The sequence below is a fragment of the Geotrypetes seraphini genome, chromosome 1 (genome assembly GCF_902459505.1).
Source record: "Geotrypetes seraphini chromosome 1, aGeoSer1.1, whole genome shotgun sequence".
NCBI lineage: Eukaryota > Metazoa > Chordata > Amphibia > Gymnophiona > Dermophiidae > Geotrypetes > Geotrypetes seraphini.
Window position 1 is genome coordinate 459,628,133 of NC_047084.1, and position 25,699 is coordinate 459,653,831.

The 25,699-nt window shown below is 43.9% G+C and overlaps 1 protein-coding gene across 2 annotated transcripts in view; it reads left to right on the forward strand.

Moving 5' to 3' along the window:
• The first annotated feature begins 13,073 nt into the window (after nt 1-13,073).
• The window catches only part of GDI1 (GDP dissociation inhibitor 1), a 71,804-nt gene continuing 59,178 nt past the window's right edge, over nt 13,074-25,699 (forward strand). The window contains exons 1-3 of one of the 2 annotated variants that reach the window (XM_033922783.1): nt 13,081-13,216; nt 17,291-17,398; nt 18,320-18,452. In XM_033922783.1, the coding sequence (XP_033778674.1) occupies nt 17,361-17,398; nt 18,320-18,452 (171 nt within the window). In that variant the 5' untranslated portion in view covers nt 13,081-13,216; nt 17,291-17,360. Of the gene's footprint in view, nt 13,217-17,290; nt 17,399-18,319; nt 18,453-25,699 lie in introns of both variants that reach the window. The other variant, XM_033922794.1, reaches the window with a different exon arrangement.

Sequence of the window (25,699 nt, forward strand, 5' to 3'; positions counted from 1 at the left end):
TCAATTACAGACTATGGACTTTTCCTCCAGGAACTTGTCCAAACCTTTCTTAAAACCAGCTACGCTATCCGCTCTTACCACATCCTCTGGCAACGCGTTCAAGAGCTTAACTATTCTCTGAGTGAAAAAAATTTCCTCCAATTGGTTTTAAAAATATTTCCCTGTAACTTCGAGTATCCCCTAGTCTTTGTAATTTTTGACGGAGTGAAAAATTGATCCACTTGTACCCGTTCTACTCTGCTCTTGCCCTGGATCAGTGGCATGGAATGCTGCTACTATTTGGGTTTTTGCCAGGTACTTGTGATTTGGATTGACCTTCACGAAGATGGGATATTGGGCTAGATGGACCACTGGTCTGACCCAGTAGGCAATTCGTATGTTCTTACGTAATTTACCCCTTATTGTGTGCTCCACAACAAACCATAGCTACATTTTGGAAAACTACATTTTTATTGACCCACTGGATTACACAAGCACATAGTACAAGCTGCTTGAATTGATAAATTGCTTTATATTTTGAAGGGGAATATTGGTGATTATGATGGGACTTGGAGGGAGTATTGGAAAAGTAGAGAATGTGGCCACAGCTGAATTGTTTTGATTAATCACTTTATCCTTGGCCCACGTTTTTGTTTATACTATAAGGTGTTTCAAAATGGTTATTGTATACTGGATGCATTTTTTTTTTCCTTGGGATGCACTTTTTAAAAAAAATCATATGTGAATTGCCTCTGCTGTTAAAATAAAGAGGTTTAAAAAAATAGTACTGAGATACTAAGTGCCAGGGGAGAGTATGGATTAGCTTGCTAACAGCCCTATAGTGATACTGTCCCAACCTAGAGCCCCCAACAAAACTAATATTCGTGGAAGAGCATTTTTGATAGGATGTCTAAGTTTGACTTTGGACGCTACCACAAGGACATCCAAAAATTGGGTCAGGAAAATTACTATTTTTAAACCACAAGACGTCTATCTATTCTTTTTTTCAAAAATGACTCATCTAGACATTCTGGGCCTTAGGAAGTCTATCTTATTGGCCATTCTTGAAAATCAATACACTTCTCCCTCCGTATTTGCGGTTTCAGAATTTGCGGTTTTGATTACGGTTTTTAGCTTTCTGGCTCCTTCCCCCTCCCCCCCCCCATTACATCAGCTTGCATAGAGAAATCGCTGATTCCCAGCACTTTTTTCACCGTGTTTTGCCTCTCCAGACCAGGTCTCCCACCATGTTAGTCGCGGTTTCACCATATTCACGATGGTTTTTAATAGAAAACAGTGAATAACATATGAAAAAGTTATTCACGGTTTTTCTGTATTTGCGGGTCTGTTAATCCCCTATCACAGCGAATATGTAGGAAGAAGTGTATGTCCAAAACAAGCCCATTTGGATATGGCAGGGGGTCAGCATTTTAATGGACTGGCTACAAAGACATGCCAACAGAGCAGTAGGGCAGCTAAGGGGACACTGCTGTGAACTTCACATAAAGGGTGCCAGATGCAGATTTCACCATAATTCACTTATAGTGTATGGTGAGCCCTCCAAAACTCCCCCAAAACCTTCTATACCCACTTGGCTATCACCCCAATAGCCCTTATGCATGCAAGAATCACCTATATGGCAGTACAGTAGGTTTTGCTGAGTTTTGGTGGCCTCATACTTTCCACCATAAATGTAGTGGGTAGGGTGGGATATGAGCCTGGATCCCCCTGGCCATGGTTCACTACACCGCCCACCGGGCTACTCCAGACTAGAGGTCTGCATGGGAATGAGAATCACGGGAATCCTGCGGGAATCCCCCCTAACCCACGGGACTCCCATGGGGACCCTCCTCTGGCCCACGGGACTCCCACGGGGACCCCCCTCTAGCCAACGGGACTCCCGCGGGGATGGAAGGCTTTGGAAGCAGAGTTCGTCCATATAATATAATGGACACGTCAGCCTTAGTAAAAGAGGGGGTTTATAAGTTAAGTACCTGAACAGAAAACAAAAAAAGGGTTCCACCAAAGAGATTCCACAAGGAAAAAGCAGCACAAACACAAAAGAAACTGTAGAACTGATGATCCTGTCAGAAGTAATTGCTGCTTTTCATGGGGACGGGCGGGGATGGAGGTAATTCCTTGCAGGGACGGAGAGGATCCTGACGGGGATGGGTGGGGACGGGTGGGGATGGGTGGGATTTTTGTCCCCGTGCAACTCTCTACTCCAGACATCTGCTTGCTGCTCTTCTAGGATTTCCCATAATATCTGCAGCTGTCATAGAGACTGGTATGTACTGTTTCTTTCACATCTTTGGGGTGGGTGTGAAGGGCCAGGGTCAGTGATCATGGGGGAGTGTGTGTGTGTGTGTGTGGGGGGGTCATGCCTTAATGCATCCATACCTTTTTGGCCCTTATTCGCTTTTAAAACATCTAACTCCAAACATCTAAATTACATTAGTGTCTTTTATTCTGTCTTAACCTTGCAGTTCTAGGCGGATTACAAAAGAGGCGAGCTGGACATTTCCAGGAGAGCTACAGGTTCAAGTACTTGTTATACGACTATGACATTGTCCGAGATATGAGATACTTAATACAGCATTAACTTGTCTTTACAAAGTTCTTGAACAGCAGGGATTTTATTTCCCTTTGGAGGGGTTTGTAGTCGGGCGATGTCAACAGTGTTTGGGTGAGATGGTGGTTTAGTATCGCTGCCTGAGTTGCTAGTAAACCGTCGTACAACCTCTTGCGCTATGTGCCTTTGTTTGGAGGGGGGGGGAGGTGGATAAATGCTCTGGATGTCTTCAAAGAGGTTTCATTATCCCTGCAAGACGTCCAGGTCCTAAGGTCACCCTAATCCTACACAAAACGCCTCTAACATGCCCCCTTAAGATTTAGACATACTGGAGGGAAAATTGTCTGTAAGACATCTAACATGTCAGTTTTGAAAGTCGGCACTTGGATGTTTTGGTGAAAAAAACATCCAAGTGCCACTTTATTCCATATTTTTGGATGTCTTTCTGTTTTGAAAATGAGCCCTATGGTAACAACCCTGCTAAGCCTTCATCCAGGCTGACAAGGGTTACACGTTTGACTTTTTATTCAAAGATTAAATGGTTATTAATTAATCACTAATAATAAAACCCTAAGCACGCATGCGCACTCCTACCTGCGTGATCCGTAGCTCTGTGGCCGGCAGAAAAATTGTAAAGCAGAGAAAATTTGGCGCGTGCACATGTTCAATTTCCAATGAGTCGCGGTTTACTTTATACAAGTTATACTCTGTGCCAGTGCTTGGGAGAAAATGCCCTGGGCCTCCGGAGCGCAGAGGGGCGGCAGCGACAGAGGTGACGTGGGCTGACGGGTGGCGGCAGAGGAGAAGCTGCGGCACTGGTGGCAGGAGCAGGAACTCTGAGGGGAGTGGGACCGGGGAATTGCCAAGAGGCACCGACAGGGCTGGCACCGCAGTGCCGGGAAACAACAACAACAAAAAAACCCTATGAGGGCCTGCCACTTCTTTGGGGACATAAATGTGCATTGTTGCTGCTTTAGTCTGCACATCTCCAGCCTATAAACCGTGCATAACTTTAGGCATGGCTTATAGAATAGCGCTAGGCAAGTTGTTGTTTTTTTTCTGTAACAATTTTTCCAGTGCAATATAGAGAACCTGGCACTATTTTAGTAGTTACTGTGTTTAGTATAGTGCTCCTAGATAAACATAATACTTGGTCCTTGCTTTTTTTTTTAACTCAAAGTCTAATAAAGACAGATAAGTATCAGGAGAGAGAGAGAGAGAGAGAGGTAGTCTCTGAATTAATAATGGGGACAAGGAATGAGGCCTCTTTGAGAAGCTCAGAGCTGGACAGTAGGCAGAGTCTAATTGAAGATGAGGCCTGCTGTACCCAATTGGTGAAATAGCATGAAAACCTTTATCCAAGAGACAATCTATAAAACAGAGCAAAGAAAGAGGTGGGAAGGGTCCTACATACGACATATCACCAGCAGTTAAGGAGTCTCTTCATTCTCTAAAAGCAAAAATTAAAATTACTGCAAACAATAAACGCAAGAATCAAAATTTCAAGTAACCTACTGTATCCATACCTATCTGATGCCAGCTGATGAAGAGCTACATTGTATGATCTAAAATACAACCCCAAAATACTTATTACCTCCATTTACAAAACCGCAAAAGTGATTTTTAGCGGCTGGCACGCTGAATGCTCTGCGCTGCTCCCGACACTTATAGAGTTCATGGCTGCAATAGAGACATGTGAGAAAAGGGGGCTAGGGCTGGAGGCTGAAAGGGAAAAGATGGGAGAAGGGGGCTGGGAGGGGGGCTAAAAAGGGGTTTGGAGCTGGGGCTGAAAAAAGGGGTCATGTGAGGGAAGGAGGCTTTAAAGAGGGGTCCTTGGGAAAAGAGACCTGATGTAGGGGGCTGTTAAACGAAGACAGTTCGGAGAAGAGGGCTGGAGCTTGGGACTGCAAAAGGTGAGTTGTGAGAGAAGGGGTCTGGGTCTGCATTGGGGGGCTGAAAAGGAAGACAAGTGTGATAAGGAGACTGGGGCTAGAACTGAGGGTTGGAAGAGCAGGTATGAGAAGGAGGTTAGGGTTGGGGGTTATAAAAAGGGAATGTGTGAGAGAAGGGAGCTGGGGATGAAAAAAGGAGGAGGTGGGAGAAGAGGGCTCCAAAAGGGGACATGTGAGAGAAAAGGACTGGGACTGAAGCTGGGGGCTAAAAAGGGGGCATGTGAGAGAAAGGGGCTGAAGATAGGAGCTGGAAGAATAAGTGAAGGTTGATGGGGAAAGGGGGAATGGAGAGGGAGTTCTGTGGAGGTGAAGGACAGAAAGGGGACAGATTTTTAAGTTGGTGAAAAAAGGTGGAAATAGGGAAGGTAAAAGGGGAAATGGGAGCCTGAATATGGGGGTAAGCCATAAGAATAGCCATACTGGATCAGACTAATCTATTCTAGCACCCGTTAATGTAACGGGCTTAAACACTAGTTATAAGCTGTGGATATTACAGTGGTTTTGTCCCTACATTGCTATTTCTGATTTGAAGACTGTATTGCATCATCTAATTTTATTATCACTGAATTATTGCAACATCATTTATCTATTACTTCCTGAATTTAGAAACAAAGCTTGCTTTTCTGAAGTGGGCTATGAAGACTGCAAGGCTGTTTATAGCTATTCTGCATGCTGTTTTAAATTCTTCAATTTGTATTTTGTATTTCTACCTTTTCATTACTATTTATTCTTTAACGGCCCCTTTTATCAAGCTGCGCTTGAGGTTTTTAGTGTGGACTGGCGCGGTAAATGCTCCGCCGCTCATAGAATTCTTATGAGCGTTACAGCACTTACCTCGCCGGCCTGGGCTAAAAACCTCTAGCGCAGCTTGATAAAAGTGGGGGTAATTTCTTTAGGGCTGCATTTTAATTAAAATTTGTAATCATGATTAATGATATATTTATTTTTTACTGCTTCTCCTTGCGACTCTGGGGCAATGAAGGGTTAAGTGACTTGCCCAGAGCCACAAGGAGCTCCACTCGAGCTCCTTAAGAACCCTTGAGAAAGCCTTTATATGGCAAAACGGGTCCCGTCGGGGCAGGCTAGTGTTTCTGCATATTAAAAGATAAGTGAAAATACTTTCTGTTGTGATGTTTTTATTTGAATTGGTTAATTGAACTATAAAACAACAGTAAGTGTTAAATAAGACATCAAGGAGGAGGTGAAAATAAGGGTCAAGGATGTACATCATCACCCACTAAATGTTTGAATTACACATTCGATGTGGAATTGAGGGGGTGTTTGAGACCCTGTAGACCTCTTTCCGTACTGGACACTTGGAAGTGGGGTGATTTGCTATTGTGGATGTTTCCAGTTTACCTCACTTCACCATCTTCTATATCTTGTTAGTTATTTTGGTGGGCTCACATTTTCCACCATGAATGTAGTGGTTAGAGTGGCTTATGGGCTTGGGTCCTCTCTATGGTTCACTAGCCCACCCCACAGGCTATTCAAGACACCTGTATGCAACTCTACTAGTCTGAGAAGCCGCCATGTTTTCTGACTCGGAGCTTCACTAAGAGTTTCATTACCTGTACATTTTGAAGCGAGACGTGTGGGATATTTCTTCTTGATACAACTAGCACTGTTCTGATGAGAACATTTAAGCACTAGTTGTTAAATTTCTTTCTAGTCTCCCAGTACATTGTGGACAACTCAGGGATTGATTGCATTGCACAAGGCTTTTTGTTTCGTGAAATATTATAGAGGAGATTTTTTATGCCATTTACCCCTATAAAGCCTCCTATTTATCTGCAATTTTAACATATTGTTGGGTTGGAGGAGGGCATATGAGGCTTTTTCCTACCTCGTGATAATTTTCACAATATTAAGCCTGTTCACCAATTGCTAGCTAATCCCTGCGCTGTTTCCATCCAGTGTTTTGGGAGACTATGTGTGATTCATTCCGTAGCATTTACATGGTATGTGTGTTTGCTGTGCTGCAAAACGTTTTGAGAGTGTGGTTGTGTTGTTAAAAAACCAAATAGTAACAACATTCCATGCTACTGATCCAGGGCAAGCAGTGGCTTCTCCCATGTCTGTCTCAACAGCAGATTGTGGAGTTTTCCAAATCTCTTTTAAAACCATTAATTAACTTAAAACTTTAACTTAAAACTTAAAACCATTTATTAACTTACATAGAAACATAGAAATAGATGGCAGATAAGGGCCATGGCCCATCAAGTCTGCCCACCCCAATGACCCTCCCTATCTATCTTTGCGGATAGATCCCTCATGTCTATCCCATTTGGCCTTAAAATCTGGCACGCTGCTGGCCTCAATAACCTGAAGTGGAAGACTATTCCAGCGATCAACAACCCTTTCAGTGAAGAAGAACTTCCTAGTGTCACTTAAATTTAAAAAATTAATTAACTTAAATTAATTAATTTAAAACATTAATTAACTGATCTTATCACATCTTCTGGCAACGCATTCCAGAGCTTAACTAATCTCTGAGCGAAAAAATATTTCCTCCTATTGGTTTTAAAAGTATTACTCTGTAACTTTGAGTGTCCCCTAGTCTTTGTAAATCTTGATGCGGTAAAAAAATCAATCCACTTGTACCCATTCTACACCACTCAGGATTTTGTAGACTTTGATCATATCTCTTCTCAGCCGTCTCTTTTCCAAGCTGAAGAGCCCTAACCATTCCCTTTATCATCTTGGTCACTCTTCTTTGGACCTTTTCTAGTGCCGCTATATCTTTTTTTGAGGCAAGGAGACCAGAACTGAATGCATTACTCAAGGTGAGGTCGCACCATTGAGCGATATAGAGGCATTCTAACATTCTTAGTCTTGTTTACCATCCCTTTTCTAATAATTCCTAGCATCTTGTTTGCTTTCTTGGCTGCTGCCGCACATCAGCGATGACACCCAGATCTTTTTCTTGAGCGCTGACTCCCAAGGTGGACCCTAGCATCTGGTAACTGTGATTTGGATTTTTCTTCCCAATGTGCATCACTTAGCCTTTGTCCACATTAAATATCATTTGCCATTTGGATGCCCAGTCTTCCAATTTCCTAAGGGCTTCCTGCAGTTTTTCACAGTCCGCATGCATTTTAACAACTTTGAACAGTTTAGTGTCATCTGCAAATTTAATCACCTCACTGACAGTTCCAGTTTCCAGATCATTTATAAATAAGTTAAATAGCACCGGTCCCAGTACAGATCCCTGCAGCACACCACTATTTACCCTCCTCCATTGAGAAAAATGGCCATTTAATCCTCCCCTTTGTTTTCTGCCCGATAACCAATTCTTAATTCACAATTAAACATTGCCTCCTATCCCATGACTCTTTAATTTTCTCAGGAGCCTCCCTTGAGGAACTTTGTCAAAAGCTTTCTGGAAATCTAGATACACTACATCAACTGTCTCACCTTTATTCACGTTTATTCACACCTTCAAAGAAATCATGCAAATTGGTGAGGCAAGTCCTCCCTCGGATGAACCCATGCTAACTCTGTCTCATTAAATCACTGGCTCAGGCAGGGTACAGGTGATTAAGGGCATCAAATAACTATTCTCTCTAGGCCTCCCACAGTCCAAATTCTCTCCCTTTCTTTCAACACCCCTCCCCTGTCTACCTTAAAACCACTGTTCCCGTTAAGCCAGTGTCTCGCAAACTTTTTCCAGCCGGGGCACACTAAACCTAGTGTCCTTGGCTCGAGACATTCGGAAATACGCTGGCATGATGATGTCATATGTATGCGTGATGTCAGCACGCCGACATCAGCACATGCGCAAAGACCCTTCAAATGGGCCTTGCGCCAAGAGAAGGGCCGGCAGAGAGAAGAGGTGCTGGTGTCAGGAGATTGCTTACAGGATGTGCCTCTCTTCACAAGAGGCACGTCCTGTAGACAATCAGCTGGCGCCGGCAACTCTCCTCTTCCCCAGTGTACTGCGACACACCTGACATCTCAGGAGGCACATAGTTTGCGATATACTGCTCTAAGCTGAGCAGGAGTCCTCCAACAGTGGGGGAGCTGTTTCACTATTGCATTATTAATAGTGAGGGACAGGTAAACTCTTCAGGACTTCATGTAACCTGCATGCCTCTAGTAAAAGAAAACACAGTATTGAAACACCACCTTCCACTGGCATTAATCGTAGGGTTGCCATATGGCTCCAGAAAAAAAAGAGGACGGCTTGAGATATCCAGGTTTTACTTCCACTGCTTTCAATGAAAGAAAAACCCGGATGTCTCAACCCATCCTCCTTTTTCTGGAGCCATATGGTAACCCTATAATTAATGCATTTGGAGGACTCCTGCTCAGCTTAGAGGAAACAATGCTTAAAACTTGTTTTTACTTCTAGAAGTAGCCAGCAATGAGAACAATTCACACATGCTGCTTGCAGCCAGGCCAGAACATTCTCTCTGATGCAACTTCCCGTTTCCAGAGTGGCTGTATACAGCAGAAGTAAGGCTCCAGTGCTGGCTGCAAGCAGCATATGTGGATCGCTGCTCACGACACCTAGGAATAAAGACAAGTTTTAAGGTAGACAGGAGTGGGGTTTGAGAAAGAAGGGGAGATACTGGATCCCAGGCAGGAATGGGAGTGGAGGTAGGGTTACTAGATAGTCTGGTATGGATTTCCAAAACCCAGATGGATTTCCAAAACCTGGCAGTCTGGGTTTTGGAAGGCCCTGAGTTTGGGGCCATGTCTGGAGAGCTACTGAGCTTGTGTGGAAGTGACGTGATGATGTCACACATATGTACACATGCATGTGATGTCATCATGTTGCATCCACATATGCTCGGAGGTCCTCCAGGTGTGGCCCAGACTTGGGGGAAAAGAGATGAGGCTTGTGTGGGGGCAGGGCTATGTGTCCTTTTTTTGCATTAACAAATTTGGTAACCTGTAGAGGTAAAGATACTGGATTGCAAGGGAGGGGGGGTACCAATGCAAAAGTTGGCTTAGGGTGCCAGAGATCCTTGAACCAGCCCTGTTAGAACCAGTATTAAGACAGATCCTGCGGGACTGGTTCAAGGGGTTGTGGCTTAAGCCAGCTTTGGTTTTATGCTCCTTTCTTGGGGCCAGTCCTGCAGCATGAACTGCATTGATGTTAGAAGCTTTCTTAATTTGACTGTATCTTCTTTATGGAAATACCCTTGGTTGGGTTTTTCAGTCCCTTCCATACTTTTTGGACTGTTTTATATTTGTGGTATCTTGACCTCCTTTTTCCTGTTTTTTTCTTTGCTTGTTTGGGGCTGGGGTTTAGACCACAAGGAAGATGATTTAGGACTTAAAGCACTCTGAGCATTTAGATTCTAAAGCCCCTCCCCAAACAGAGCTGGATTAACACTATTGGGCCATGGAACATACATGTGAAGGCCCTCCCTACGGAGGTGGTGGAGGCAAAATAGTGACCAAGTTCAAAAATATGTGTGATAGACACAAAGGATCTCTAAATAGAAAGAGGATAGTAATGACATAAAACGCAAGAGATCTTCAGATCAACAACTATAACTTTGTTTATTTTTTATTTTTTGTAATAATTTTTATTAGAAAGGGTACAACAGGGCAACATGAAGAACAGAAAAACAGAAAAACCAAAGGTTCAAATACAAATAATCATGAAAAATACAAGAAAAATACACTCTCTGCTGATAGTTACTGGAATAAAACAGGTAGCACAGAGCAACAAAGCAACAAAAGAAAAGAAAAAACGACATCCCCCAGTGAGCTAAGGCGAGGAGATAGCTAGAACAAATAGCCAATAGAGGAGCATCCCCGGTACCACAGAAGAGGTAGGATGAAGGACAACAAGCCCCACAACCCCCCTTTGGGGGGGGAGGCGAGGCGAAAAGAACATCCCCTGTCACCAGCCGACCCTTTACATTTTCGGTGTGAAAAAGCGTACAGACATCCCATCCAGAACAGCTCTCTAATAGAGAAGAGTCCGGGCACTCCACACAACACCATACAGTCAGACGCCCCACAAGCACAAACACACACCCCACTCAACCACCCCCATTCCCTCCCCTGTAACGTGCGACCAAGGGTAACTGCAGAAACACCTTTCATAGTGCCAGATATGCCAACACCTCAGGATTAAGTGATGCTTAAATGCAGCCCCAGCAATGGGGAAGTGAAGCTGATGCTGGATGGACTTCTGTGGTCTTTTTCCTGTATATGGCAAGACAGATCAGGACGGAGTTAGCTTTGATGGCGACTCCAGCATTGGGGTAATGTGACCGATGCCAGACAGACTTCTGTGGTCTGTGTCCTGTAACATGGCAAGACATCAGGAGCAAGTTTGTGTATTTTATACCACACTCATATCATCCAAGTACATATCTTGCTTATCGGGGGGGAGGGGGGGGGACAATGACATCTTATTGAGAACTTAGCAAGTAAAATTAATAATTACTCAATGATGAGTGTGAGACTGTTGAGCAGACTGGATGGACTACACAGGTCTTTTTCTATGTTACTGTGTAATTAGTTATTCTATCAACCCTCCAATAGTCTCATGTGCTTTTTCTTTGCCTCTCCCTTGGGATCTTCATGGCCTTCTCCCAAAACTACAAGCTCTGGTTCTGGGTGTTGCAGCAGTAGCAGACTGTGAGTGAACATGGGGACTCTGCAAGCACATGCTTCAAACAATGTGGCCTAGTGGTTAAAGAAGTGGGCCACGAAGCAGGAAATGTGAGTAATTTTTTCTCACCCTCTACTGCCACTGAACTAACCTAAGTGGCTGCAACTTCCAGCCACTACATTTAGGAAGAGGGACTCTTGTGTTTTTCTCCAGTACAGTACTTTCGAACCACTTCTGTCTTCACAGATGTGTTGAACAGACCAACCAGAACCTCACTTAATAGAAACATAGAAACATGATGGCAGATAAAGGCCAAATGGCCCATCTAATCTGGCCATCCGTAGTAACCATTATTTCTTTCTCTCTCCAAGAGATCCCACGTGCCTACCCCAGGCCCTATTGAATTCAGACACAGTCTCTGTCTCCACCACCTTAGAGAATGACACAGGGACAAATTTTCCCCCGTCCCTATGGGAACTCATTTTCCCATCCCGTCCTCGTGAATTCTTTTCCTGTCCTTGCCTCATTCCTGCAAGCTCTGTCCTCATCTGCACAAGCCTCAAACACTTTAAAATTAAAAGTGCTCGAGGCTTGTGCGGTGAAGGCAGAGCTCTGGGCGGAGTGGGACAGGGACAGTGACAAAACTCACGGGGAAATTGAGTTCCTGTGAGGACGGGGACAAATTTGTCCCCGTGTCATTCTCTATACCACCTCTTCTGGGAGTCTGTTCCATGCATCTACCATCTTCCATGCATCTCAAGATATATCACATCTGGCCCATGGGTTTACCCATATTCATTTTAGGGAAGAAAGTATATGGAGCTATCCAGAGTGCTACCTGCACCACACACAGCTGCCCACAATGAGCAAGAAGTCCTCCAGTCCCTTTAAGCCAGTGGTCTCAAACTCAAACCCTTTGCAGGGCCACAATTTGGATTTGTAAGTACTTGGAGGGCCGCAGAAAAAATAGTTAATGTCTTATGAAAGAAATGACAATTTTGCATGAGGTAAATCTCTTTATAGTTTATAAATCTTTCCTTTTGCCTAAGTCTTAATAATAATATTGTCATTTATAGCTAAAGAGACATATGATCAAGAAACTTTTATTTTACTTTTGTGATTATGATAAACATACCGAGGGCCTCAAAATAGTACCTTGCGGGCCACATGTGGCCCCCGGGCCGCGAGTTTGAGACCACTGCTTTAAGCCATTTTTTTTTTTTTTTTAACATTTCTGCTTTTTATCACCAGGGAGCGTCCACCTGGGAAGATCCAAAGGGAGCTCCAAGTAGGCCCCCTTCTTTCTTGTGGATCCTTAAAAGGCCACTGGGGCCTTTTTGAGTAGAATTTACAGTACTGTGTCCCTCTTAAGCAATGACAACAGTTCCTTTCCCCCCCCCCAACAGCTGTGAATGTTGTTCTCCACGTTACACCCAACTCCAGCCACTCAAGTAGTGATTTTTGTAAGCAATCTAATTTGAATTCTGCAACTTAAGTTACAGGCGGAGATGTTTTTTAAAAATATGAAAATAGTTTTGTTCGAAGTTTATTTGTTGTAATAAAAAATTGAACAAATCCATGTACTCTACATTGCATATATTATACCTATAAAAAGAAATAATATATAGCTAGAATAAACTATATATAACGTATAATAAATATGCATATATAAAATTGGTCTAACGAATACAGTACTTTCATTTGCATGTCGAAGATCACTGGGAGGTGGCAGTTCTTTGCAGGCTGATGCAGGCAGCGCAGGGATCTCGGACCTCCTCACCAAGGTCATCCACCCTCTTTCTCTCCATCGCTACTGCAGCAGGGGTTTGTGAAGAGAACAGGGGGCCAGGCAGATAGCAGGATCCAGGAAAGGGATGCTGAAATACCGTCTTGTCTCCGATTCTCCCGCCTTGGGCTTCAACAGTGCAGGGAGGATGCGGAACTCTTTGACGTCGCGGAGGGATTGTGCGGGTAGATGAAGCGGTTCCGCTTCTCGAGCCATCTTTGGTCCAATTGTCAGCAGCCTCTTTTCCTGGCTCCTGCTGCAGCCGCTGCATCTCTGCAGCCTCCTCCGCCTTAGTAGGAAGCATGGATGAAGAATACGATGTGATTGTCCTGGGCACAGGCCTGACCGTGAGTACCCACCCCTGAAAATGACAAGCACCTCACTTATATCTGCAGTCAGAAACCGAAGACACCCATTGCTCCTTATATGCAAGCCTTTCCCGGAATAGAGGGCTGGCCATATAATAAAGATGATTTAGGGGACTGGGAAGTGCATGCATCAGTTTTTCTTTTGCAATGTTGCATCATTCTGCCCCTCCTTCCCTTTATGTAGGCCTTTCCCCCCCCTATTTTCTTCTTATTTTTCAGCTGTGTACTGTTTGGGGGATTGCAGGGTGGAGAAGAGGGCGGTGATGATGGCGAAGGTGGGGTGGGAAGGACTGTGCAAACCAGAGGCTTTATTCATTTTTAAATGGCCATAAACAGCTTGGAATTTTGCAACCTGTAGTATAGTCTTTTTTTTTTTTTTTTTTTTTTTACAAAAGGGGTTAAACTGAAGTGACATACAGTGTTCCTTTATATAACAAAATATATACAAAAAGATGCGGATGGATCAGCAATAAAATGGAGGCGTTTATATTGATTCACCAGTTGCTGAGGCCAGTGGTTTAGTAACCCACCCTTTTTCTCTGCCTCTGTTGCCTTTATTGTTTGTTTTCTGGGTGTGAGGAGGAGAAATGTAATTGTGGAACTGGAAGCTCAATGAGAAGGCATGATTTAGGGACAGTGATCAGAGATCCTGCAACCTACTCAAAAACATTCTTTAATTATATTTAGGAATATAGGGAAACATGGTTTTCCTCCAGGAGAGAAACTAATCTTGATTTTATGTGGCCTTAAAGTGAGATTTACATAGTCCACTCCAGACCTCTGAGTATGGATCCATGACCAGCCATCATGTTCAAGCTGTCATCTGCTTGTGATCTGCTATTCTGCTGTCACTGACTCGTTTATATTGAGAACTACAGAATATCCACTGTACTCCAAAGTATGGCTGTCTTGTTTTTTATGATACAGAATGCACAAATTAGGTGGGTTAGAGTGCTGCATTTGGAAGCAGGGCCAATACCAGGCTCATTTAGAGACTGTTCATATCTAAGTGCTGGGGATTCATTTTATTTTATCTCCATGTATTTTAGTTCTAGTCTCTGTCACTGACAGGTGTCATCATGTTCCTCAGGGGAGTCGTTTATTGTCTTGGGCCTCTTTTTTTTTTTTTCTTCTTCTTTCTTTCTTTGCTGTAATTTGTAAATGATAAAAGTGCAAGTAAACTATTAGTATTTTCTTGATTTTCAGAGGCCATGGTGCCAAATACTTAGTTCTAGTTATTCCTCTGGTGGCTGCTTGCATAATTATTAAATTATAATGTGTTTTTAAAAATCTCGTTAGGGTGAAAGAAATTGCATTTTTTATTTAGTCCAGTGGTCTTCATTGCAAGGCCTGCAAGCCAATAGCGGCCTGCGGAGACCTTTTTGGTGGCTCGCTCTGCAGTCCAGGGTTGTATTCCCCCACCCCCCTGCAGGATCCATTGCTACAGCCACTTTTTCTCTTCGGGCCACCGGCAACTTGAGGGGAGTAAACTCGCTGCCTTCAGTGACCCAGAAGTTTTCCCTCTGCTACTGCTTCTTGTCCCCCGCATAAGTCAGCGAAAGCAACGTGTTTACTTTACTTGCGCTGCCATAGGCCCGAAGAGTGAAAGAGCTGTTGCTATATGGGATCCCGTGGAGGGGAGGAATGCAGGGGAGGTCTTGGGGGGATTGCAGGAAGGGTTGTGGTTATGCTCGACTGCAGGGAGGGGGAGGAATAAAAAAAATGTCAGACCTTTGGGGAAGGGGAGGGCAGAGATGCCAGACCATGGTAGGGAGGAGGAAGTGAGAAGAGGAAATACCAGACTACAAGAAGGAAGAAAGGGAAGGAGAGAGAGAGAGAGAGAGAGATTACTGGAGAGGGTGGGAAGGAGAGAGAAATGCCAGACCAGGGAAGGGAAGTTTAGAGAGATGCCAGACCACAAGGGGGGAGGAGGGAAAGGGAGAGAGATGCCAGACTGTGGGAAGGAGAGGATAAAGGGCTAGATTCACAAAGCAAACCGATCGTGTACCGATCGGTTTGCGACCACTTTGCAACCAGATTTCCCTCAGGCCCCATTCACTAACCTCTCCTGCGTATCTGCTTCGAATTCGTGCATGCAAATGAGGAGAAACGCATGCAAAGAAGGCAGGGACGCGATTCACGACACAAATTTCACGATCCAATTGGGCTGGCTGATCAACGCAAGAAGCGACTGCTGGGGACCAGTTGAAAACATCTTTCCGACTCTCCTGCTCTGCCTCGATCTGTCTCCTGCCTGCTCGCCCTGAATGCCGCCCTGCTCTGCCCCACCCGGATCTTCTTGTCTCCTGCCTGTGGAGAGCTACTATCTAAAATCAGGGTGATACTTTCTGCTTCTAATTTAAAATCTGTGCTGCTCTTCAGAGAAGCCTCGATCGAGCTTTCTGGCTTCCTCCAGTCTTGAGATTTCTTCTACCCCCTATTTTGTTCATATCCCAGGCTTGCGGGCAATAAACCCTGAATCGGATCTCGTGTTTCTCCTTGGGTCAGGAGCCTGCTAATCCCCTCTCGCTTTCCTTTGAAGTTCTATTAGATCTTTGCCAATTTGAAACTGTTAGCTCCTCTCGCTGCCCAGACTGATCTCTGCTGCCTTTCCTGCAGCGTGAGCCTGCGGATTTAAAGCGGGGCTGCACACCGCAGTGCAGCCCTGCTTTAAACCTGTGGGCTTGCATTGCAGGGAAGGCGCAGAGAGCAGGGCATGACCAGCTGAATGTCGGCAAAGGGAAGAGGAGGCTGCCGCTGGGAAGAGGCTGCCGGTGGCGACGATAACAGGAGCAGGAGAGTCGGGCCTGAAAAAAAAACAGCCCAAAACCAGACACAAAACGCATGCGCAGACCATCTGCTCATGCGTGGGGATCACAAAAGTGATCCGTGCCGGCAGATGGGGGCGTTCCTCTGATTGCCCCATCTGCATATTTTAATTTGCTGAATTTGTCGGACTTGCCCGGTTCGGGCCCAATCGGGCAGGTTGGTGAATCTGGCCCAAAGATCCCAGACCAAAGGAGAGGGAAAGAGAGGAAGAAGATGGTACACAGGGATGGGAAAGGTGGGGAAGGGAACATAAGAACATAAGAAAAGCCTTCACCGGATCAGACCGAGGTCCATCCAGTCCGGTGATCTGCACACGCGGCGGCCCATTTAGGTACTCCTGATTGGAGACCCAGATATACCGTAGCCCTCAATATGATTTGCAAGAAGGTGTGCATCCAAGAAATGTTGTTATGGATAGATGGGAATAGGGGAGAAGAAAGAGGGAGTTGATGGCATACATGGATGGTGTGGAAGGGCAGAGAGGGCGGAGATAGTACACATGGATAAATGGGAAGAGAAAACATGGAAAATTAAATAGATTTGAGGAAGCAGAAAAATAGAACAAAGTTGAATTTTAAAAGTTAATGCCAAAGATGGATGTAGGGCAGAAAGTGAAGGAGAGAAAAACACCAAATGGATAAGGCGGCCCTGGAAGCAGAGATAAGAGCACAGACAGAAGGAAGTGCAACCAGAAACTGGGAAAAAGATGAGTAGAAAAATAAAATCACCAGACAACAAAGGTAGGAAAAGTGAATTTATTTTCAATTTAGTGATTGAGATGTGTCAGTTTTCAGAATTTACATCTTCTGTCTATATTTTGCACTGTTCAGGAAGAAATGCATTTTTATCTATGGTGCTGTACTGCATGCAGAGTCTGGCATCTTAGGGTTTTGTTTGTGTATATTAGAACTTTTAGTTTATGTTCTGAACATATGACTAAGGCCAGGTGTTCTGGTGGGAATGAATGTCGTGAAACGTTATTTTTGTAATGGCCCCAGGAAGGAAGATATTTGTTGACTCTCTGCTGACCCTTTTGGACCCAAAACATCCCTTGTTTAAAGATTAGCAAAGACCACTGGTTTAGTCCATGTCTAGCCAATTGCAGAAACAGTCTGTAGAGCTTTAAGCTTGACTCAGCCCAAGAAGTCACTGAGTGAAAGAAGCCTGAAGTGTGTTAGGCTCAGCCCAGCAAGTCACTAACAAGCTGATTTTTTTTTTTTGCAGGAATGCATCCTTTCTGGTATCATGTCAGTGAATGGCATGAAGGTGCTGCACATGGACAGAAACCCATACTATGGTGGGGAGAGCTCTTCTATCACCCCTCTTGAAGAGGTAAGGAGGAGGGAGAGGGGATATGTTAAAGAACAGCTCTTGTATTTATTTCACAGTGGGTTGGGTTGTTGGTTTTGGTTGGTTTTGTTTTGTTTTTTTTTTTTAACTGATTTAATATGAGTGAAGTGTAGAGGAAGCATCCCCGGTCCAAATGACACAACTCACAACACTGGACCTAGCTTAGATTTGGTCTGTGGTGTGCTGTTATTGAGAATGAGGAATTGTGCTGCAATGAGGCCTGTTTCTGTAAGGCCCATCCTCTAAGAGGTACTCCCTCAGCCTGGCAGTGTGAAATTACAGCACTTAAGAGTAAGGGTTTATATCCTAATGTATTAGACTTCTTGAGGTGCTTTTAATATCCAATTTGTACACACAGAAGGTCATTTATATCAGATTGCTTAGGTGAGGAACAGTCATGTAGTTAGACCTTAAATTTTGGAGGGCCTAAACCCAAAGGGGGGAGGATACAAAACTTTGCCCCGCCCTTCTACTCTCCACCCCTGCTTCTGTGAAAATTAAGCATACATGGGAGAAGGGTGGGTCAGTGGTAGCCTATGGAAAGTGCCACTGGCCTGGCCACCAATGGAGGACCTTTTCTGCCAGTCCTGAAGCTATAATTTTGAAGGGGGCTTGAACCCAAAGTGAGGAGGCCAAGTAGGCACCTATTTTGGTTTTATAAAATCTCAGTACAAATCCTGCAGGAATTATGGGTAACAAGAGCCCACATCCACTTACACCTGCTGGAGATTAGATGTAAATGTGTGTATATTATAAACAGTCCTTGCAAATTGCTACTCTATGCGTGCTCCACCCAGAATCCACCCCTGAACACGCGTACATCTGTGGCTTAAAGTTTTCACATTCTTGTCATTTGTTCTTTTCTCCTGTGTCAAATTTTTATACACGTCTGTATAAAATTAGCCCCAAGGTATCCTGTTGCAGAACTGTTCCCATGAGTTGTCTTTGTGGGATAGCAGGTGTATGCTACCTATGTTCAGAGGGATGGCGCTGCTGGGACGGTCATCGATGGCATCCCCATACCTTTTTTAAGAAGGTGAGTCTCTGCGGAGACACAGGGTGGTGGTACATATGAATTAGATGAGAAGGGAGAGACAGCAGACCAGGCAGCTCTTTTCCTGATTTGGAGAGAAGTAGAGGCATAATTAGCTGTGGGTGCCTGGGTCTCCTGACTCTCACATCCTGGAGTTTTAAGTATGCTAGCACTCCATTCTCTTTCCTTGCAGAGCCTTTCCCCTCCCCCCCTCCGCACCTCACTGCGGCCAGACTTGTTTTTTCTTTTCTCCCTTTAACCATCCCTCTGTGCCTGAGCTGACACATGAAACAACCTATACTTCCTCCTGCAGCATCACGGTTCCTGTAGAAACACCGTTTGAGCCAGGTTGAACTGAAGAACCCCAAATGGTTCAAGTAGGAACCAGATGGCTGAAGGAGACAGCTATAAGAAGCCATTGTGCAGCAGGAAGAAATGTGGGGTTTTACAAATGCTGGACCAGGCAGAGAGAGTGGCTGGATGGGGGGAGGGGGGAAAGCATGGTGGGTGTCTTTGTGCTTGAGAGCCCTCTAGAGAATGACATGGGGACAGATTTTCCCCATTGCCACAAGCTCTGTCCCCTATCCCTGCCCCATCTGCACAAGCCTCAAACACTTTAAAATCATAAGTGTTCAAGGCTCGTGCAGTTAAGGCAGAATTTGCAGGAATGGAACAGGGACATTGAGGGATATTGAGGTCCCACAGGGACAAATTTGTCCCCATGTTATTCTCAATGTGCTACCACTGAAGTCTCTTGGCCTGCATTCTGGATCTTTCCAAAGCCACTGCCTAAGGACCAACTGGGAGACTGCAGTAGCAAGTAGGAGGGATTGAGGGAGAGACTTTGGTTGGTTGGTTTTTGCCTAGTCATTATTGTGTGGAATAGTCTGCTGAGGGAGTCCATGCGAGACACTTTGGGGCAGGATGAAGGATGTAAGAGGTAATGGAAGAAAAGAAGGGGTTAAGGGGATAGAGGGAGAACATTGAGCACCTTGAGGATGGGGGACAGATGGAGTAGGTTGGATAGGGGATACTGCTGCTTGGACTTGAGGATTAGAAAAAGAGCAGATGTACAAAAGGTTTCCGAGCCAGTAAGACTTGTTAAAGTAGTCTTTACTGGGACGGAAACCATCCTGCTGATGCTCGAAAGGGTTCTCCGTGGCTGCTACCGACTGCGAACCCTTTACAAATGCATCACAAAAAGCTCTCCTTGCAATGCAGAAATGGGAATGCTCCCCTCGGCAACGAATAATTGATGCCAAAATTTTCCAGCAGCTGTTGGTAGCTTCTGTGTGTGTGTTGTATGAGCACACAACACATGCACAACAGCTGAGCCCATTAAAATTAAACCAAAAAAGTCCTTTGCAGATGTACTGGCAGGGCTGCCTAAGGCCCTGATTGGCTCAGGCACCTAAGGCCCCTCCCAGTACATCCAAGGATGCACCACCTGGGGCATGGCAGCCATTTTCAAGAGGCGGGCCGTTAGGTAGGCAAGAGTGAATATCCCTCCTGGCCAATGTTTCATGAAAAAGTACAGGGATGTTTGGAGGGTCCCAGCCCAGCCCACTAGATTACCAGGTTATTTGGGGAGCTCAGTGGGAGTGGGGACCATTGGAGGGCTTGTGGGAGGGATCAGAAGTTTTTTTTTTTCTTTTAATGGGCGCAGCTATTGTGCGTGTGTTATACATGCATTAAAAAAAGTTTGCAGCCCTGTTTTTATTGTGCGTGTGTTATACATGCATTAAAAAAAGTTTGCAGCCCTGTTTTTCTGCCGGCTCATCTAATTACGGCAGGGGAATCCCTGATCAGCTGATCAGAAATTCCCCTGCTGTGATTAGATAAGCCGTCAGGGAGAATCAGCAGCGGTAGAAGAAATGAGCCCAAAAGAGCTCTTTAAAATTTGGGGTTTTTTTTTCTGACCTGACGGGGCAAGTGCCAGGCACAGTTCCTCCTCCTTTTACCGAGGCTGCTCCACACGAATAGCATCCATACATTTTTACAAGCTTATTTGTGCAGAGCATCACTCACAAAACAAAAATCATTCCCATCATGGTATTTTTTACTTGGTGATGGAGCTTTGTGCATCCTGCCCTTGGCTGGGTAGGAGGAACATGGGAACTCATGGATTGACAGAGAGCATGGGAACTTAGAAAGAGAGTAGAGATTCTGAGAGCAGCAGGGAGTCAGCAATTGAGTGAGAGGCATGAGTGTGTAAGTGTGGATGCATTAGATGAGTGGGAGATATGAGCTCAGGATAAGGGTTAAGATGGGGTGGGACAGGAGAAAAGGTTGAGATATAGTAAGAAAAGCCTAGAAGATTGGGAAATTGGTGAGGGGCAGTGGAGAAGAATGTAGAGGGGATGAGAGAGAGGGGAAAAGCATGGGCCTGAGAAGAGGCCAAGATGGTGGAAATGACACTGGAAACATAATGAAAGAGGCATAGTGGCAGGATGGGAATACTGGAGAGAAGAGGATGACTGGAGGCAGGGAAGAGGATGAGTGAAATGGAGGACTGAGGTGAGTTGAGGGATGAGAGAGGGAAAAAAAGTAAAAGGGCTGAGGGTGAGTACAGAGGATGGAAATGGGGCAGTAAAGATGTGGCAAAAGAGAGAGGGGAAAATGGAATGAGAATAGAGGAATGGGAAGACTGAGGAGGTACTGGGAAGCATCAAAATGAACTGCAAATTGAGTTGGAGCTGGAAGGTTGACAGGTAGATGAGAAGTTAAACTTGAGAATGAGAGGGGAAGGAGTGGCATCTAAGTTGGAAGAAAACAGATGAAAGGGAAAAGATGTTTGAGATAAAAGTAAGGAAGGAACTGAATAAAAAATGAGAGAAGAAACAGTATGTGGTGCAGGGGTTAGAGCTACAGCCTCGGCACCCTGAGGTTGTGGGTTCAAATCCCTCGCTGCTCCTTGTGACCCTGGGCAAGTCACTTAATCCCCTCATTGCCCCAGGTACACTAGATAGAGTTTGAGCTCACCGAGACAGATAGGGAAATATGATAAAGTACCTGAATGTAAACCACTTAGGATATAAGTGGTATATAAATAAATAATTTTTTTTAAAAAAAGAAAAGACCAAAGAAGTGAGGGGTAGACAAAAAAAATTGGAAAGGGGGGGATGGGGGCAGAGAGAGTCTGAGGTCAGCATGATGAGAAAAATACTGTAAAATGCCTAGAAACAAAAGGTATAAAAAGCATTTAATTTTGAGATTAATGATTGGAATATGTTGCTTTTGAGAATGTGAATCTTTTTGTAGTTTGCTCAATTTTCCCTGCTTCCGTTTCTTCAGGCTGAATCAGAGTCAGGCTGGGATCTGGATTCATGTACCTCCATTTGCAGTCTCCAGAATATCAATTCCCCCCTCCCCCCCCCGCAAATATACACACTTTAGTTGGGTCATTGTTATGACATTTATTTCATTGTGTTGCTAATTCCTTAAAAAAAACACCCAGGATAGGTTACAGGAAAACATTTATAAAAATGCATAAAGCAAACATCAGAAAGAACATATAAATCACCATTATCTGTATCAGTTCAGTGCCCAGGAAGAATCCTGTCTAAAGAATAATCCACTCCATGATAGCAGAAAATTCAATATTAGAACCTAATACAGTTTCAGTGTTAGCCAGTATAGCTTAATTCACTAAATCAGAAAATAATATTAATAGAATCAGTAGAATCAGAAAATAATATTAAATATTGAACTAAGGCCAGTACTGGGCAGACTTGCACAATCTGTGTCTGTATATGGCCGTTTGGGGGAGGATGGGCTGGAGAGGTCTTCAATGGCTGGGAGGGTATAGATGGGCTGGAGTAAATCTTAACAGAGATTTCGGCAGTTGGAACCCAAGCACCATACCGGGTAGAGCTTTGGATTCTTGCCCAGAAATAGCTAAGAAGAAAAAATTTAAATTGAATCAGGTTAGGCAGACTGGATGGATCATTTGGGTCTTTATCTGCCGTCATCTACTATGTTACTGTGTAAATGGGAGACATATTTTCAAAGCTTTCCTGAATTTGCAGAAAGAACAAAGATGGTAATTCATTCCATCACTGTAGAAAAAAATTGAGAAAACACACTCAACTGAGCTTTTACTATTTGGTGGTGACACAAAGATCCTGTCATTCTGATAACAGAATGAGTCAGATGGTAAATAATTAAGCCAGTCAAAGATGTAACCGAGACTAAGACTTAAACGCTAGAATCAAGGCTTTGAGTGGGCTCCCTAGAGGATAGGTGGACAGCAGAATGACAAATAAACTTGGAAAATATGGTCCCTTGGTTTTGATAATACTAAGGGCTCCTTTTACAAAGTTGTGCTAGCGTTTTTAGCGCACACTAGCTGAAAAATTACCGCCTGCTTAAAAGGAGGCGGTAGTGGCTAGCACGCGCTATTCCATGCATTAAGGTCCTAACGCACTTTTGTAAAAGGAGCCCTAAGTCGGGCTCATTACAGTCAACCCATGTGTCTTATTCCCTATCTCCACTATAGGGTGATGCAGGAGTCCAACCATGGCATCATAACCACATGCTTAACAGGTGCAAAATCCTGCTGCTCAAAGGTTAGATGAAAAGTACACAGGCAATAGAAGTAATAAAATCCTAACAATACAACTTTGGAAATTTGGCATTCCATTGTTAGCATCCATATTTAACACTAGTTGACAAACCTTTTCTTTAGCATTAACACCTCTCTCCTTTTCCCAACTGATAACTGACACTAGTTGACAAACCTTTTCTTTAGCATTAACACCTCTCTCCTTTTCCCAACTGATAACTGGCTAAGGGATCATGCAACTACGATGCCAGTGGTTAAAGCTACAGCCTCAGCACCCTGAGGTTGTAGGTGCAAGTCCACGCTGCTCCTTGTGACCTTGGGCAAGTCACTTAATCCCCCCCATTGCCCCAGGTACATTAGATAGATTGTGAGTCTGCTGGGACTGACAAGTACCTGGGAGAACAGTATAGAAAACTAACTAACTAAATAAATAAATTTTGCAAATTAGGCTGGAACTTGAAATTCAACAACATCCATTCCTTAAATACAAGGCATTCAATAATTTTATCTACCTGAGTATGAAAGAAAGTAGCAAGCATGTTGAAACAAATCTGTGCATGTCTAACATTCCACGAGACAGGATGTCAGGAGAGTCCTTGTGGAAATCAAGTAAGAAACTGCTACATTCGGAGCACCATTCAGTGATAAAATTTCTTACAAAAGAAGGAGAAAAAAGCCAAAGGAGATCCATGAATGCATGACTGCCCCATCATCCTACAAAGTAAAATTTTGGAGCAAGCAGTTTAAGTGGGGTAGAGAGTCCATTGAAGATGACCCTCTCACTTCCACAGAAATGAGCATCTTAGCAGGTACAGTTTGGAAAATCATGAAATGTTGGGCATGTACAAGGTTAGTGCAAGATGGGTTCCAAGAATGCTGACGCCATGTCAGAAGGCCATGAGGTTCCAGTGCTGTCAGGAGAACTTGGAGATGCTCTGTGAAGATCAAGTGAATTTTTTTTCATCATTTGGTGACTGGAGATGAGACTTGGGTCTATCACAGAGATCCTGAGGCCAAAATGGAGTCAATGCAGTGGAAGCACAAGTCGTCCCCCCCCCAAAAAAAAAATTCAAGACAGAAAAATCTGCAGGCAAAGTCATGGCAACTTCGCTTCTTGTTGTAAACCGCCTCGAACTTTTCATGGCTTTGGCGGTATATAAAAATAAAATTATTATTATTATTATTATTATTATAAAGGACTCTTGCTTCTGGAGTTCATGCCACACAAGACAACCATAACTGGGGAGAGTTACGCCAACACAATGATCACTTTGCAGGAATCAATCAAGGAAAAAAAGACAAGGAAAACTCACAGCAGGCATGCTGCTTCTTCACGATAATGCGCCGGTGCACGTCACGACAATCACAGGCTGTCATCTGAGAATGTGGGTTTCAGCAGTTGAACCATCCACCCTACAGTCCTGATCTGGCCCCCTTGGATTATTTCCTATTCCGAGTTTTGAAGAAATCTCTATGGACAGCAGTTTTCAAGTGATGAAGATATCGAGGAAGTTGTGACGTCCTGATTTGATGGCCAAACAGAGGAATTCTTTTCAAAGGTGTTATTCATTACGCCCCCTTGTACTTGCAGTTTGCTAGCTTTTCTGTTTGCTCATCCTGATCCTTACTGAAAGGAATGTAGATCTATCTGTAAGTCATCAGCAAAGATACGTGATTTTTCATCTTCCAGTATTAACATTTCAGATGAAGTTTGGAATCCAATAATCTGGTCTGATCATTTTGTATGCTGTTTTAACTTAAATTGGCTATCTTTTCCTAATATTAAGATACATGCCCCCCAAATTAAAATACAGTCAAGGGGAATAGTTAATTCTACTGAATTTTGGAACCATTATGAACCAAGACATGACCGAAAACTTTCTCAATCAATGCGATAATATAAGTTTGTCTATTTGGATGAAATAGCTCTGAGCCAGTCTATTACTAAAAAGAAAAAAACGAACCTAGGTATGACCATGAATTATTAAATTGTAAACGCTCGTTAAGACAATCAGAGTGTAGTTGGCAATAAACTAACCCCCTCTTTTAGAAAGGAGCACTATGCTTTTTAGCACGAGCTAAACGCTAATGCGTGCATGTTATCCTATGGACGCGTTAGTGGTTAGTGCAGGCGTTGATTTAGCATGTGCTAAATCAGCGCTAAAACGCTTAGTGCGCCTTTGTAAAAGAGGTGGTAAATCAGTGGAGGACAAACTATCTTGGCATAAGAGTATAAAGGAGTATAAAATGAAAATAAAAGAAAAATGTTAAAGGTTAATCCAGCAAATCCGGATACTAAACTTTTCAAATTAGTTGCTTCCATCTTTGATGTTTCCTCAAGCTTCGGCCCCTTCAGCTGCAGAGATTGCATTTTATTTCAAGCAGAAAATAAAGTCATCTAGAGATTCCTGCTCTATTACTCAAGATACTTTGATCATGAATTCTAATGTTCCTGTATCAGCATGTTTTGCATTGGGGTTCTTTTAAAGTACTGCAGGGGTGTCCAATGTCGGTCCTCTAGGGCCGCAATCCAGTCGGGTTTTCAGGATTTCCCCAATGAATATGCATGAGATCTATTAGCATACAATGAAAGCAGTGCATGCAAATAGATCTCATGAATATTCATTGGGGAAATCTTGAAAACCCGACTGGACTGCGGCCCTCGAGGACCGACATTGGACACCCC